This window comes from Heloderma suspectum, chromosome 1 (assembly GCF_057233095.1).
Source record: "Heloderma suspectum isolate Gila_16-S chromosome 1, 16-S_ref, whole genome shotgun sequence".
In the NCBI taxonomy this organism is placed as follows: Eukaryota; Metazoa; Chordata; class Lepidosauria; order Squamata; family Helodermatidae; genus Heloderma; species Heloderma suspectum.
This window is the reverse complement of record NC_139458.1, coordinates 166,407,463-166,424,719: the sequence shown is the minus strand read 5'-3', so window position 1 is coordinate 166,424,719 and position 17,257 is coordinate 166,407,463. Positions and strand designations below refer to the sequence as shown.

The 17,257-nt window shown below is 46.1% G+C and overlaps 1 protein-coding gene across 1 annotated transcript in view; it reads left to right on the top strand.

Moving 5' to 3' along the window:
* Positions 1 to 17,257, top strand: part of LRP1B (LDL receptor related protein 1B) — a 1,474,154-nt gene that overhangs the window by 833,598 nt on the left and 623,299 nt on the right. Inside the window, exon 8 of the mRNA XM_084809602.1 lies at positions 1,623 to 1,785. Coding sequence (XP_084665728.1) covers positions 1,623 to 1,785 — 163 coding nt within the window. The remainder of the gene's footprint in view (positions 1 to 1,622; positions 1,786 to 17,257) is intronic.

Here is a 17,257-nt window from a genome sequence, read left to right as displayed (position 1 = left end):
AAAGGGAGAGCTCCTACAGCTCTTAAGTCAGAGCAAAGCTTATCAGTAGTATTGTCTTCTGCTCAGCCCTTCCTCACAACCTGCCTGCCCTCCTAAAGGAGGCGCAGTTGGCAGCACCAGAGCAAAGAAAACGGATGTTTCCTCTGGTGGTGCTAAGAGCTCTAGTGACTGATCCAATGCTTGGCTGCAGACTACATGGGAATTGGGATAAGGCTTATGGGCATATGAAGCTGCTTTATGCTCAGTCGGACAATCAGTCTCAGGCATGCAGCAAGTCTCCAAGGTCTCGGGGGGGGGGGGCTTTCCTAGCATGTGCTGCCATATATCTTTTAGCTTGATATAGGTATGGACAAATCTATCAATTTTCATTTCTCAGTTTCTCATTTTTCCAGTCATAAACAAGCAAAAAACCATAATTGTTAGTTTTGCCCCAAACTTTGAGAATTTTTCTCAAAAAAATGGAAGATTTTGAGAATCTTAAGTTTTGTTTGGCCTGAACTTTGAGGATTATTTTTTATTATTAAAAAGTTCAGATGAGAATTCATCCACATTTGTGTGCACATTTCTCCTGATATGTGCATTTTTGACCTCAACTTTGTCTAATATATTCATTTTGCCAGCATTTTGCTAGTATAATGCATTTAAATGTTTTTTCCCACCAATATACACTTCTGTGTGCACTTTCTCCTAACATACACATGGTTGTATGCATTTTTTAAATTGGAGGGCTCTGTTGCAAAATTCAGAGAACTATGATATTCAGAGAAATCCAGGATAACTGAGTTTCATTTTGCACTTTGGTTTGAAAATGCAAAATTAGTGTGTACCAAATTAATTTCTCCTCCATCCCTAGCTGGAGACGCTGGGTTGAGCCTAATACCTCCTGCATTCAAAGCATGTCCATATTACTGCCCAGTATGGCCCCTCCCAAAACAAAGCAGTAAATTGGTATTCTGGATAAATTGATCCACCCTTGTGAATAAGATACAAGATTCTGATCTGGCTTTGAGGGGGCATGATAAATACACCCGTGTTTTACTTAGAATCAATTCTGATAATGGTTTTCATTTATTAGTCTTCTTACAGTTTGGCAAGATCATCCTGGAATTCTACAGTTTTCAGATGTATAACTTTACTAAAATAAAGAATGGAATCCTGATGATTTTATTGTACTTTTTGTGATTCTTGTGGTTTATTTCATATCTCACTTCTGTGATTACTTACAAACTGACATAGTTCTCTTCTTGTGAAAAGCTGTGGTTTCTATGAAAATGCCATAATCATTAATACTACTATGATGTGTTCACCCACTGTGAAACCACAGGTGAATCGCTCTGAAACGTTACGGTTTTTATGGTGTAAATATTGTTACTAATGCTACAATACAGGTCATTTGTACCTGAAATTCCTTTGAATTACAACAAAATTTAAAATGGTAACTATAACTTTTTTCTTTCACATTTTACTCTGTCAAAATTTTACTGTATATTTTGTTCACATAGAAATTATGAACAGCTTGAATTCTTTCAAATGTATAGTACACCAATCTCCTTTGGAGTAATATCTACAGTTACTCATACTGAAGTGGCATGACTAATTTAACAACCTTTTCATTATGACAGATATACAGCAAATGGCAGTCGACTGGCTTACTGGAAATTTTTATTTTGTGGATCGTATGAGCGACACCATCTTCGTATGCAACTATAATGGAACTGTGTGTGTCATCCTGATCGATCTTGATCTCCATAACCCCATGGCACTTGCTGTTGATCCTAGTCTGGGGTAAGGCTTTCCATAGTATATAATGCTCCTTTGATGTATGGTGCACATCTGTATTCAAAAGACAAAAAAGAAGAAGCAGAAGCAGTAAAGGTTCTTACAGTTTAGTTCTGTGTGTATTCTCGTTAGTCTAAGTATGGGTTAATTAATAAGCAGTTAATTAATATAATTAATATTACTGATAACTTTAATACTTTCTCACTTGGAAAGCATGCTGGTTATGCAAAGTTAAATAAGACACATCTTTTGAGAAAGTATATTTCTAGTTATCTATTTTACTGTTCTTGTACAGAAGGAGGTAGATGGGAAAGAACATTTAATAGCCTTGTTCCAAAAAACTGAGCAATTGTATTGACACACCCAAAGAAATTGTGGGTATACATGTCTTGAATAGCAGCCCACCCCCCCATGTCACATGGCAAACCATTTTTGAAATTTGAAGGAACTTTCAAAAGCAGCTTGTATTATGGCATTGGTGAAGGGGCGGTCTACTGTTCAAATAATTTGTTGTTGTTGTTTTAAAACACTCACTCTTTGTATCCCTGGCAACACATTATTGCTGCTGCATCTGATACCATAATCCTTATGGTTCCTCTTCAAGTCTGTTGAGGGTAACTAGAGGAGGAAAACAAAGGTGCTTTCTAAACAGTTGGTGGTTTGTTGCTGCACCAGAGAGAGAGATGTGCAGTGTAATCTTATACATACTTACTCAGATCTAAGCCCACTGAGTTCAGTGTACTCCTAGGTACATCTGTACTCCCAGGTACAGCCTTAGATTTATCTGTATGAAATTATTGGATCTGAAAACTCCTTAGGAGGAATGATTGACTACAAATGGTGGATAAATAGGCAACCTTCATAGGTTGATGCAAGGTTTTCCCCCTGCCACTTACAACCACAAACATTCTTGTGAAGCCCTGAAATCAGATAAATGATACAAAATATTATTATGATGTGCCTCTGTTACTTGCTTCCATTGTAACAAGTCTCTGCAGAACAGTTCAGCTTCTACCTGCTTCTGTGCCATTTCAAAATGCATGGGGAAATTGAAAAGTAATTTTTGTTGGTCTGTCAAAACACCCTTTACCTTAAATTTTAACATAACTTTTATCCACTATAGAGAAGAAACAGAGCTATTCTAAGTGTTGTTTTTCCTGTCTGGGCACAGTGGGGGCCTCTACCATGTTGGGGCTTTTCTACACAAGGCTTTTATTGTGCACTTGTCATTCATCATTCATGGTTGTTTATGGGTGCCTTAGACGATGTTGTGACCCTCCAGTCTTGCTTCTGTTTTTTAAAAGCACTTCTGTGGGGGTTTTGGAGTGGAGAAAATGCAGTATTTTTTTCCTGAAACGAAGTGCAAGACCCCACTAGTGTAATTGTGTTATTCTGCTATACCACAGTGCCACCTAGAGGTTATGTAGCAGAAAGCAGAGAAAGAAAAGCTCTTTGTATAGAGATCCAACCTTAATTCTGTGACAAAACCAGAAGTAGATACAGCAGGTTAACAGACTCATCTAAAAAACCTCTTGGAGTCTGTGTCTCCTTCCCCTCCGCCCCCCCCCCACACACACACACTGGCAGAGCTTCTCTCTACAAGCAGAGACTGGAGGGAGGGCCATCATCCTAGATCCTAAATCCCTCCAGCCATCAACAATGGGAAGGGAGAAATAAAATTGCACTGTAAGAGAGAAGGGAGGAATTTCACTGTCGGCTTTTATTTATAGGAGCCTTAGGATTTAGTGAATGAATATGCAACATTAAAATATTCTCAGGGTGCAATCCTATGGCCGCTAGTCAGTGGCTAGATGGCCATAGGATTGGTCAGTTCCTGGGAACCGACCTTAGAGCCTGTGCTCCAAGGTCAGTTCTTGGAGAACTGACCTCCACCCCCTGCCACGCTGCCTGGTAGGCAGCACAGATCAGCCCCACGCTCTGAGCTCATAAGAGCAGTGAGGAGCAGGGGAAATGGGGCATTCCTGGGGGAAGGCTGGGGAAGGGAGGTTGGAAATGCCAGTACAACACTTCCTATGTGTTGTCCGGCCTCCCCACCCCGTGCTCCAAGGTCCTGCGGCTAGATAGCTGAAATTGGCTGTCTCGCCGCAAAAGCAGGGCAGCAGGAGCCTGGATGAGATGCACTCCTCACCACTCCTCCCACTTTACAGTGGATAGACTACAGTGGATTGCTCCCAGGTTCGGAGGTGACCATCAATCCCCATAAGATTGCTCTCTCAATCTGCTTTGGAATTAAACGATTTTGTATCAGTGTGGTATAAACATGTCTCATTATAAACACATTTACCACGGTTTTATATCTGAGTTGTATTAACAAATTTACCAACAGTGAAAAGAGGAATGTAATATAAAATATTAAGAAACTTTGTGTCATCATTTGATCAGCCTGATATCTACCAGACAAATAAATTAGTAATCTTTAGCAGCAGTAGTAAGCAGGCCCATGTTGCAATAAAGTAAGAGGTGTGAATACCTGGATTTTGCAGTGGCTGTTTCATTCTTATTTATATTAGTCTGTAGATAGTGAAGTCTGCAGCAGCTTCCATAAGACAATGCCATAAGACTCTTTTCAATAAATAGGAAAATATTTACTGCAGAAACAGCTTGTCATCCATATGTGGACTTTTGTCACTCTTTACTTAACGTCTGATTGAATATTAAGATGAATCATCACAATGGGTTTAATTTTGACAAGAACAGCTTGCATGTAAACTTTGCAAAGGACGCTGCATAATATAATTCTTGAATAGAGCTGCATTTGTGCTCTCAACAGATGGTAAACTTGACTTGATCTGACTGGAGTGATGTTTCAAAAGAAATTAGTAGAAGTTGTATTTAAACTGATTTGTTTAGTAATTCCCTTAACAACAAATGGAAGATTTTCAAATCACCTAGCAGCCTTTTCAAGTATATTTGCTTACATAATTTGATTGGGTTCCACTTGCTAAATTCTAACCTAGTAATTCAGATCTATCAATGGATGTTGAAGCATTTCCTTTAAATTTTTTGGAATATAATATGATATAGTATGGTGGTTGTAGCATTGATTTAAAGCCCTAAATTGCTTGAGGCCAGGTTACCTCAGGAGCTATCTGTTCCTATATGAGCCTGCCCAGAAGTTACAGAACCAGAAATCCTGCTCTTGGTACTGCCTTTGCGTGACATCAGACATTCGGGTACCAAGACAGCCAGGCCATTTTACGTGATGGCACGGAGGCTGTGGAATTATAGTATCCATGGGGATATACTTGAGTGCTTCCCTTAGTTTTTAGACAACTATTAAAGACCATTTTATTTCAGTTTGCTTTTAATGTATGATTTTAATCTGCTGTCTTTTGTTTCTGAATTGGCTGCTCTTTTGAACTGTCTGCTTTTATTGCTGTAGGATCGTTTTGTATTACTTGTTATTTATTTCCTGTTTTTAGCTTTGTAAGCTGCTTTGTGTGTTTTTAAACAGAAAAGTTGGGTAAAATTAATAATAATTCATTCCATCCAATGGTATCATTCCACTAAATGGAACTGTTTTCATCAGTGGAGCCAGGAGGAGGCCCTCCCCTCTCCAGCTTCCTACACACCCTCAAATCTGCTCCAAAGGTCTGGGAAGTCCTCTGGAGCAGATTTCTGGATGACATAGAGAACTGCAGGGGGGAGGAAAGAGGGAGAAAGTCATGTTGGACTAATGGACTTCTGCTAGCACACTGCTGGATTTAAAAATTATGATGATGATAATCCTGTCAGTTGTAGTCACCACCTGGAATTGGTGGGGCACAAAAGAACTGGCAGGGGAGTAAGCCTGTTAACATGCTGCCCTGTGAACAGAACAATGCTAACTCTTTTAATGCTACTATAATGTTGGATGTAAATCATGTACAGGAAAACATGGGGCATCCGTGTTATCCCCCACCCCCGAAATTCCATTTTTTCTCACCATTATATATATAAAAAACCATTTTATGAAACAACCTGAGTACAAAGAAACCCTTTGAGGGTAGGCTTTTTACATTCAAGTAAATCTACAACCTACTAACCAGAGGCACATGCTTTGCATGCCTAAATTCCCAGTTCCATGCGCAGGCCTGCCATCTCCAGCCTGCCATCTCTACTTTAAAGATTTTACATAGCAGGGCTGAGAGAGCTTTCTGCCTGAGACACTGGAGGGTCACTGCCAATTGAGCAGACAATGCTGGACTAGATGAACAAATACTCTGACATAGTATCAGACAGCTTCCTATGTTTTATGTTCGTATCATACCGCAGTCAAGATGCATGAAGGAAAAGTATGACAGGATAAGCTTTCTTGCTTGTGGAATACAAGAGGGTATATGCATACTAATTTTTAGTGGGCACATGAAAATGCATGATTGAATGCCACAAACACTACGTGTCATAATCTGACCATTATGGGGTTATTATGATGGAGTTATCATTATGATATATGATACCAATAAAGGGGTGAGAATGGATGTATGTAGCACAATGGCCCAGAGACTGCACTAGAAACACAGGACATCCCCAGTTTAAATCTTGCTTCTATTGTGAACTCTCTAGATGGACCTAGGCAAGGCTCTGACTCTTACCCCCTCCCCAATTTGGAATATGGGGATAGTAGTGACTACCTTTCAGTGCTTGTGTATGGATGACAACAAAATAATGTCTATAAGCAAATTATTACAATTATTGTTATTGGCTAGGATCCAAAAACATACACACTAGTTCTGCATGGACAAAGGAGCTGTGGGCTTGTGTTTCTTTAAGAACATCCCAGCATGCCCCATGTCAAATCATTTCTGAACCTGAGGGCCTTCCAATAGCATTGTGTGATCCAGCTGGAAAAGAGAAAAAGGGAAAAGGAAACAAGAAATCCACCCACTGGGCACACCCAGGTTCTTGGATACTTGGACATGTGTAAAATAGCTCTTTGTATCCCAGCTTTGTTCATGAAGATGATGGTGATTAATGGAATACCAACATTAAGGCACAAAAGTGAAATTGACAGCCACCTCACAATAGCTTCTCCTATTACATTCTTTTTAAATAGTTCCAAATAGCTTCTCTTGTTACTTCTTTTTAAAGCTTTTATTTTTCTAGATCTTGTTTTTGTTTCTGTTTCCTATTTTGCTTAGCCATTAAAGTAGAATTTCTGTATGAGTGTTTTGAATTACTGTGTTACCTGTTTCATAATGATGTTGGCTTTATTTATTTCTTTATTAGATTTTTAATAAAATTTCATCATAAGTGTGCATTGCAAGTGGAGCATGAAATGAATGGGGTACATAAATGTGTGCGTAACATTTTATTAAAGTTGCCTGCACTTATCAGCCTTGTACGTATAATTACAAAATATGTATATTTTTTATATTTAGCAAGTTAAATTGGATGTTCCCATAAGGTATTATATATGAACTCTTACAAGATATCTTCAGGCGTTAATGTATTCAATTCCATCATGCTTTTTACATTCATAGTAAACCACATATACCAAATACATTTTGTTATTTATTAGGAAGGGGTGCTGTAAGAAACAAATCTCTCCCTTGGGGCTGCTGCATGGTAACTACTAGGAGAATTCACTTGCTAGTCTTATTCCATTACTGATCCCTTTGACAGCCCTTTATATTTGTCAGGGTAGGTCCTAGCACATTCAAAACATACCTGACATCCCATTGTACCTTTTAGCCACTTTGCAGGAAGCCCAGAAATGTAATCAGTACCTGTCAGGAGTGTTTCTGAGTGCAGGGAGTAGGATAGTAGTTCAGATTCTGAAGAAGAACCACCAGACATGGGGGAGGTATTCCCAGGCTAGTCCAGACATGGCTAGGCAGGCTTCAGGTTTCAAAGGTCCAGCTGGAGGAGGAGGGTTCCTTTTCACACACATCCCCAGTGAGAGATAGCAAACAGGGAGAGGCGGGGTTTGGGGAGTCTGAATTAAAAGATGCCAGATGCAGATGCAGAGCAAAGAGGGGCTGGGGTTGAACTTAGACAGTCCACCCGATTGGCCTTGCATGAACAGCTATGCCTAGATACCTCAAGAGAGAGACAGAGACCTCTCTCCCACTCCCTTGTGAGAATGCCTTCCTTTCAAATGGCGGGCAACTTTCTTAGCTACCTTTTGAACCCCCTGAAAGCATTTCTTTGTAGGCTGAGAGTAGGGATGGCGGAGAATTCCGCCACGGATCTCAGTGAGGACAAATGCCAGTGTATTCGGCCCCCCAAAACCCATGGTGGAACGCAGCCCCCCCACCCCATGAAAGGCGTGCGAAACGGAGCACCTACCTGGTGCCATTCGTCCTGCTTTGCAAATGGCGGCCGCGTCTGCAGCTGTCATTCGCTTCACAATTTTTCCCGTGATAGGCTACGTAAATACTTACGTAGCCTATCACGGCTAATGCAGGGACGCCATTTGCATCCCTGCGGAGGCCCTGATAGGCTACGTAAATATTTACGTAGCCTATCAGGGCAAAAAAAAGAGAACGCAAATGCCGCAGCCGCCGCCATTTGCATTCCCCTTTTTTCGCCATGATAGGCTACGTAAATATTTATGTAGCCTATCATGGCAAAAAAAGGGAACGCAAATGGTGGCTTCTGTAGCTGCTGCCATTTGCATTCCCTTTTTCTGCCACGATTTTTTGTTTCCCTTTTTTTTGCCACAAAAAAGGGATGCAAATGGCGGTGGCTACGGCGGCCGGCATTTGTGTCCCTGCGCAGCCCAGCAGCGGCCGGATGTCACTGCGGGCGGCCCCGGCCAGCTGCTCCACAGAGTTGCCACAGAGCGGAGCTGGCCAGCGAGGATTTCGGGGGGAGGGACAGAGTGTCTCCCCCCACCACGGATGTCACAAAATGAAACAGGTAAGTCGTTTCGTACATCCCTAGCTGAGAGTCACTGAGAATTTGCATCGGTTTGACCCTTTGAAGTAATGGATTAAAAGCTGCAGACTAAAGCCTCTTGTCTGTGATTGATTCAGTGTTTAAAGTTCAGTGGGGGCAAAAGGAATCCTGACAGCTTGCCTGCCATCCTCTTTTTTTCTCTCTCCTCTCTTCATCATTCTCTTTCACTGACCGCGCTCTCAGACAGCACCATGGAACAGACTTTGAACACATTGACACAGAAGAACCAGGCTCTTTGCAATCAGATCAATCAATTGACGGGTGCTGTTCAAGCCTTCCAAGTGGCTGCTCAACCCCCTCCACCCCCGATCCCTCCCCATCAAAAATGCCTGGTGGTGCTGCTGGAGAAATTTGCTGGTGACAAAGGACTATTTCAAATTTGCCGTGTCCAATCAGAACTATATATGCTCCTCTGGATGGTAGGGATGGCAGAGAATTCCGCCATGGATCATGGTGAGGCCGAATGCCAGTGCATTCAGCCCCCCGAAATCTGTGACGGAACGGCCTGCCCCCCTGCAGATCCCCCCGGGATGAGACTTACCTGGGGAGGATCTTCCGGGTGGTGGCAGTGGCTCTGGCGGTGGCTCCGGTGGCGGCTTCGGTGGCGGTAGCTGGTCTTCCGACCGGCTGCCACTGCCGCTGCCATTTGCAGTTTTTTTTTTTTTTTTTACAGAGACGTGATAGGCTATGTAAGTTTTTACATAGCCTAAAACATCTGGGTAAAATAAAATAAAAAAGCGTACGCAAATGGCGGTGGCTACGGCCGCTGCCATTTGTGTTCCTTAGTTTGGGCCATCTTAGTCTACGTAAATATTTCCGTAGACTAAGACAGTGAAAATAAGGGGAACGCAAATAGCGTCCACTACGCTATTTGTGTTCCCCTTATTTTTGCTGTCTTAGTCTACGTAAATATTTAAGTAGACTAAGATGGCCCAAACTAAGGAACGCAAACGGCGGTGGCTATAGCCGCTGCCATTTGCGTACGTGGTTCCCCCCCCCCAGAGCCCTCCGTGACCGGAAATCCGGCTGCGGACGGCTCTGGCCTGGCTGGGCCTGGCCGGCTGCTCCGCACAGCTGCCGCGGAGCACAGCCGGCCGTGGAGGATTCCGGGGGGGAGGAACGGAGCGCCTCCCCCCCGGCGAGGGTTCCGGGGGGAGGGATGGAATGCCTCCCCCCCACCATAAACATAATCCGTGAACAGGTAAGTTTTAAACTTAAACTAAACAGGTAAGAATCAGATTATAGGTGCCACGCAGGTCCAATTTAGAGAAAATCTTAGCTTGCCCAGGCACTCTAGCATCTCAGGTTTTAGGGGGAGGGGGTATTTGTCAAGGATAGTAATGGCACTGAGGTTTCTGTAGTCATGGATAGGATGAAGCTCCCCTGATTTCTTCTTCATGAACATAGTTGGAGCGCTGGCAGGGGAGGTGGAGGGGCGAATGAAACCATGCTGCAGGTTTGTGTCCAAAAACTAGGGATGGCGGGGAATTCCACCACGGATTTCAGTGAGGCTGAATGCACTGGCATTCAGCCCCTCGAAACCCATGGCAGAATGGCCTTCCACCCCCCGCCCCCCCATGGAATCCCCCCTGGGATGAAGCTTACCTGAGGTGGATGTTCCGGCTCCGGCGGCTCCAGTGGTGGCTCCGGCGGCAGCAGCGGCAGCTTGTCTGTCGGCTGGCTGCTGCAGACTCAAATGGCAGGGCTGCCTTTACCGTGCCAGGCTTTACCATTTCCATGGCTGCCTTTACCATGATAGGCTATGTAAATACTTACGTAGCCTATCACGGAAACAGCAGCAGCGCAACTGGCGTAGCGGCTGCCGTTTGCGTCCCTGCTCTTTGCCATGATAGGCTACGTAAATACTTACGTAGCCTATCACGGCAGCTTGGCAGGACGCAAATGGCAGCCACAGCAGCCAACCAAAAGACCAGCCACCGCCGCCACCGGAGCCGCCGCCGAAGCCCCAGGTAAGTTTCGTTCCGGGGGGATTCCGCGGGGTGGCGGGGGTGGCAGGCCGTTCCGCCACGGATTTCAGGGGGCTGAATGCCGGTGCATTCGGCCTCACTGAAATCCGTGGTGGAATTCTCGGCCATCCCTATGTTATGTAAACTACCAACAAGACAACTGGTTTTCCCTGCTGGCTCTGGCGGAATTTGCTTTCAACAATGCATGCCATGCCTTCACACGCCAAACTCATTCTTTGCCAATTTTGGGTACCATCCCAAAGCATTCCCCTCCTCACTTGGCCCTGTCTCAGTGCCCATGGCCCATGAATTTTTAAAGGAATCTGTGCACCACCTTTACGGGACTACTTAGAACAGGCGAAAGCAGCATATAAAGAAGCTGCGGAACAACATCGCCAGCCTGGCCTGCCCCTGCAAGTTGAGGACTGGGTCTGGTTGTCCACCCGATACCTCCCCTCTCACCCCCCCCACTAAGTAGCTCGCAGCCCCCAACAGACAGGCCCCTTCCAGATTACAGCCTAGATTAACCCTGTCACTTTTCAACTGGCTCCCCCTCCCCCCCATGAAGATGCATCCTGTTTTTCATCGCTCCTTGATTTCCCCACTGGTCTCTGGCGATCCCCAATGCTCCGACTGCCCTCGTGCCTCTGGTGGTGGTGGTGGTGGGGAGGAGTTTGAAGTCGCTGACACCCTGGACTCGTGTCTTCTTCGGGGGTGCCTCCAATACTTGGTGGACTGGAAGGGGTATGGACTGGACAAATGTTCCTGGGAACCGGCCAAACATTTGCATACCCCTTTGCTGCTATGCTGTTTCCACCAGCAGTACCCTCACAAGCCTGGGGCCCCAGGGAGGGGGAGCAGGAGGGGGTCTCATGGCAGTGGGGATGATGTCAGGAGTGTTTCTGAGTGCAGGGGGTGGGATAGTAGTTCAGATTCTGAAGAAGAACTGCCAGACATGGGGGAGGTATTTTCCCAAGCTAGTCCAGACATGGCTAGGCAGGCTTCAGGTTTCAAAGGTCCAGCTGGAGGAGGAGGGTCCCTCTTCACACACACCCCAGTGAGAGATAGCAAACAGGGAGAGGCGGGGTTTGGGGAGTCTGAATTAGTAGATGCCAGATGCAGATGCAGAGCAAAGAGGGAGAAGGCCAGGGAGGAACTTAAGACGGCCTACCCGATTGGCCTTGCTTGAACAGCTGTGCCTAGATACCTCATGAGAGAGACAGAGACTTCCGCCCACCCCTTAAGTTAGACTAGTGAGGCTGCCTTTCTTTCAAATGGTGGGCAACTTTCTTCAAATACCTTTTGAATTTGCCGAAGCCATTTCCTTGTAGGCTGAGAGTCACTGAGAATTTGCATCAGTTTGGCCCTTTGAAGTAATGGATTAAAAGCTGCAGACTGAAGCCTCTTGTCTGTGTTTGATTTGGTGTTTGAAGTTCAGTGGGGGCAAAAGGAATCCTGACAGTATCTGAGTTCCAAATTAGGTTTTTATTGTACAATTACTCTGCTTCATTCTCAGAGTTTTATGGGGGGTCCAGATGTCATCATCTTCCATTTGCAACTTTCCTGTGTTTTCCCATGGCTTCTTCTTTTTTCTCAGCACATAAATTTGTTAAGGAGGAAAAGATGGAATAGCTGTGTAGCGTCTTCTGACTGATAGCACTAGGACCCATCCATTGAAAGCGCCCCAAGTGATAGCATAGATAATGGTATTCCTAAGCAAATATTAAGGATATTTCTTACCTGGTAATGTGTATGACTGCAATTCCTTAACAAGTATGGTTTTTTATTTTTAATTTGAGTACACAACTATTATTAATATTAATACTTCTGTGGGTAAGTGTATTAATATTATTAATATTAATACTTCTGTGGGTAAGTGTAACATGGTAAGCAACTCTCAGACTCAAATTAAATGATAGAATTTTGTGGACCTTAGCCTAGTTGCAGAAAATGTAATATGTGAAGCAATCCTAATAGCTGGACTTAAGTAATTGTTGTTTTTTTCATATTACATTTGGGACACAATCCTAACTAGATATGCGGCCACCTCTGACCTCAGAGGCAACTGCCTATCCAAAGCAAGGCAGGAGAGGCATGGGGGGGGGGATCATTCCTTCTGCACCTCTCCTGCCTTGCTGTTTTCGGCTGTCCAGTGGCAGGGAGGCTGACCAGGAGATGAAGCTGCCATACGACACATAGGATGTGTCATACGCACAGCTCTGCTCTCCCCGCCCTGGAACACCCCCCATTCCCACCCCTTTTCAGTCACTCTGCACTCATCTTCCAAGTGTGGAGGACGGGGCTTCTCTGTGCTGCCTCTGAGGCAGCACAGATGAGGAGGGAGGTTGGATTTCCAGAAACTGATCTCAGAGCACGGGCTCCGAGGTCAGTTCCTGGAATAGAGCATATCCTATGGCCCTCTAGACAGTGTCTAATGGCCATAGGATTGCTCCCTAAAATGTTTATTGGTTTCTGTTAAGCTTTTTATCTGCTGCGAATACACCTCTTATGCTTTTACATTCTCTATTTAGACAGTAATGTGATATTTCTTCGAAAGATGCACATAGTGCTTTCTTTTTCTAAAAAAGGAAAAGAAGACTGGTTAAAAGAAAAATAAATTGAAACAATTACATAACTACTTTGGCTTTATACAACTTCCCACTTCATTTTCTTTTCCTATTATTTTCACGTAAAGGACATGTTGCGCAATGTAACTTCGAGAAAATGAAATGACAGACATATATTATGAGAAAAATGTTCTGTGAAAGATATACTGGGGGGAAATAGCCCTGTTAGTGAAAAAAAAAAATCAAGAAAGATCAAATACTGAGCAAAGTCCTTGTTTTACAACAATATATTGCCTTTGCGAGCAGAGATGGGTTAAAGAAGACGCAGACAACAAGCTTGGGTTGAAAATTGGGCCACATTTATTGAAATAGCTGCAAAGGGGTAACTAGGACGGGCATCTGTGTCAGCAGCTAGCTGGCACTTCTTGGACGAAAACACACCCAGCCTGAGGGGTGGCGGTGATCTCGCCATCCCTCCGGACTGCCCCTTCTGGGGGAGGTAGACCTTCCGGTGTCACCCCCAACCCGGTGCCGCACAACACCTGGGTGAGTGAGTAGGCTTGGTCTCCCAGGCAACCCTTATCCCCCCGCCGAGCCGCACAACCCATTCGGGGGGCGTCAGGTGTCACCTGTCACCATAAGGTGCCTCTGCATGCACGCCATCACTAGTTTCCTGTTTTTGCCCATCCTAGCCGCCACAGGATTCACAAGCCTAGAGCTTGTGAAACTCCCACCACCTGCGCAGAAGAACTTACCGCAGGCCCCTTTGCAGATCAGACAGAAATATGTTATACACTACATGAGACAGGTGGACACCGTCCGTCCTGTAACGCTCCCTCCATGTCCACAGAATTCCCTGGCGGGTGGTGCATCCATCACCTCATTCGCATAGGCCATAATCCATTTCTCTGTGCACTTTCGGACGTGCCCTGCCACTGGCAACGTCATTCCATTCCTTCCCATTGATCCATGGGAGCAGTGAGGGCTGCAATAGGCTACTTCCGGCCAGGTATGCCAGACCACCTGCATCTCAACCAAGGCCTGTTCGATCAGGTCCTCGCCTGGCTTATAGCCGAAGTCATTCCTGTCAATGTGCAGCACCTGGACCTGCGGAGGAAGGTTGACAAACTTTGGTGGAACAGAGTGAGGAGGGGACTCCCACCGTATGCCATGTCTGTGAAGCCACTGGATCTTAATGTGATGGGGTGGCAGAAGCTGAAGTCTGAAGATGACATACAAGCCCTTCATGCAGCTCCAGACATCATAACGTGCCTATGTAAGGGCAACCGTACCGGCGTACGATGAGTCTGCTGGTCTAAGGAATAAGCACATTAGGGCAAGCAAACCAAAGATTGTGTCAGGAAGAAGCGGACAACTCGTGAACGCAGGCCGGAACACTGTGAAGCCCCATTTTCAAAATGCCATAACATGCCTGAGAGAGAAACCTCCAGCAGCTACCATGGAGACTGCTTCAATGTAACAACAGTGGGTTCTGAACTGCAAATTACCTAGGCCTAGCGGGGTAGAGCTAATGTAGAATCTGCCCAAATTGCCTTTATGTCAACAGTAAGCTGTTGAAGTGATAAAACGGAGGCCCCTCCTCAGACCCACGGCATTCCATAAAACCCATAAGGTGCTGATGGAGCATAACCCATTGACTTGCGTTTGGCCGTGGACCACTACCGTGCCTTTGCCCTACCGATCAGTTAGATCAACAAATACGTAAATGGGTTACATTGGTCCAGACCTGTGCCTTGAAGCATATCAAGGCCCTCTGGGACAAGTCAGCCTTGGGAGCCCAGACCAACCCTGAATTCCTAAGGGGGGGGGGGTTGAAGAAGGCCAATAAGGCTGCTACGTGGAACAGGTAAACATCTTACTGGAAAGCTCAAATGGAGGGCGATTACCCCCGGAGCCCGAAAGGGGTATCCGGAGAGAGAGGGTGGCTAATTTACTAAAGCAGGCAACATCTGTGCCCAACCCTATATTGCACGCCGTACCCTAAAATCTGACATGGAGTCAGTGAATCCCACCATTGTGGGCCGGAAGGCTAAATGGCCAGCTTGCGACTTATGGACCCAGATAGCCTGTTGTTCCTTAAGGAGGCGCAACACTGCGGCCCCTGATCTATAGGTAAGGGCCATGAATCCTATCTCTGAAGCTTTGCCTAATGCGCGGCACACCATACCTGCTCTGTCGCAGGTGGCTCCCGTACTGAGAGCCATGGAATGCAGGGTGGCCTGCCTGGCTTCAGTATCCCGGTCTCCCATAGTACTGTAAGGATGGGATCTGGGAATGGAGCACCCGCGGGGGTTAAGGCCCGGAAGATGTTGACCTAATTTCATGACAAGGCATCGACAATTGGGTTTGCCTAACCCGGCACATGGTGGACCCAGAACCAGATGTTGTAATACCGCCTCTGGAGCGCGAACACACTGACACATGACATGACCCTCCGATTTCAGGAGGATGGAGAATGAATAACGTGGTCGTGTTGTCATACCGAGGGGGGGGTACTGACTTGGCTATAAGGTCATCCAAAATGTGCTTGGCGGTGGCAGCCTCCACTCTACAGGCCACTCCCCACAGCCCGAACGGACCTGCCCTATGAGTCTGAAACCCCCTGGGGTAGCAGCGGAGCCATGTTAATCCGGGGTCCAGCTTTGAGGAGAGGCTTGCGCCTCCGGAAGGAGGTGCCATTAAAGCCATACTAAGTTGAAGCCATGCCCATGGATATATGCGCACAGCAGAAGTGATCCTAGTTCGATGGTGCGGCAGCCGCAGTCCCTACACTGCCCAAACTGAGCCGGCGCGAGAAGGCACGGTCAGGGGCCGCTACCCAAACTGTGAGAAGAAGATGCCCTACAATATCTTGCATGGCCCCCCCAAAGGAAAACCCTAGGAAGATGTATAACTGCTTGGAGCTGTGCCCAAAGAACCTGAAAGTTGTCCTGAGGGGGTGAGAATAACACCTAAGGGTATCGAATTGGCTTCACAGAATGTCGATGTGGGAGACAGGCCCTCAGCCTTTTGTGAGCTAAGGGACACTGAGGTAGCAGGAAAGGGGAGCAATACTTGCGTTAGGTTAAAACAATGACCACCGTCTTTGGACTCCATGTAATACATGCCCATCAGGGACCTGTGGCCGGGATCCCAGACCAAGACAGCTGCCTCATCGGAGAGGTGTATCGCACTGAGCACAGATGATCAGGGATCTCGTGATTAACAGACTGGCCCTCAGGGAAGAAAGATTATGAATCAGGATAAACTCCCTAGAGGATTTTCTGGGCACCCTTTCGAGAAGGGAGATTCCTAGAGTAGATAACGGGGTGTGGAAAGAAGGGAGGGGGATAAAACCCTTCTGCCAGCACTGCTTTGTTAACCTCTCAAGAACTTGTCGACGCCTGGTGAGGAGAAATGTTGCTTACGAGGTAAGGATGGCCTATTGACCTAGAGAAAGGGGGGGAGGGGTCCTAGAACCTAGCATAAAACCGTGTTTCAAGTTAAGATGCGTTCCGCCAGTTGGGGTATCATCTTAAAGCCGGAGTAGCGGTGCCAACCTACCCGGGCATGGGCCAACCAGAGCTTCCTACCGCCTCGACCTTTCCAAGGGGGGCCCTACCATCCCCAGGCATTGGGCAAGAGGTGCACAAGTGCTGACTACTACAAGGGAGCACTCACGACGGAAAGGGCACATGTCCTGGGAGTATGTGCCCTTGGGGCTGTATTCCCAGCACAGACCAAGGTGCTGAAGCAGCGGACCCGCCATAGGCCGAGAGCCAGTGTGGGAGACCACCTGGTGAATGTGGCCACTGCCAGATCTGTTGCCGAACCCGGCCGGGAAGGAGTCAAAATTGGAGCGAAAGGTCCTGGACCAACAGGCAATGGCAATGGCAGCCCTCCTGCGCAAGGCCTTGACATAAGCCAGTCATACACCTCCTCAGGTGAAAGCCCTTACTAGAAGGAGTAGCCCTAGTGGTATTACAACTCGCCAGATTAGCGTAGCGATCTGATATGTCACTTATGTGGATGCCCGAGCGG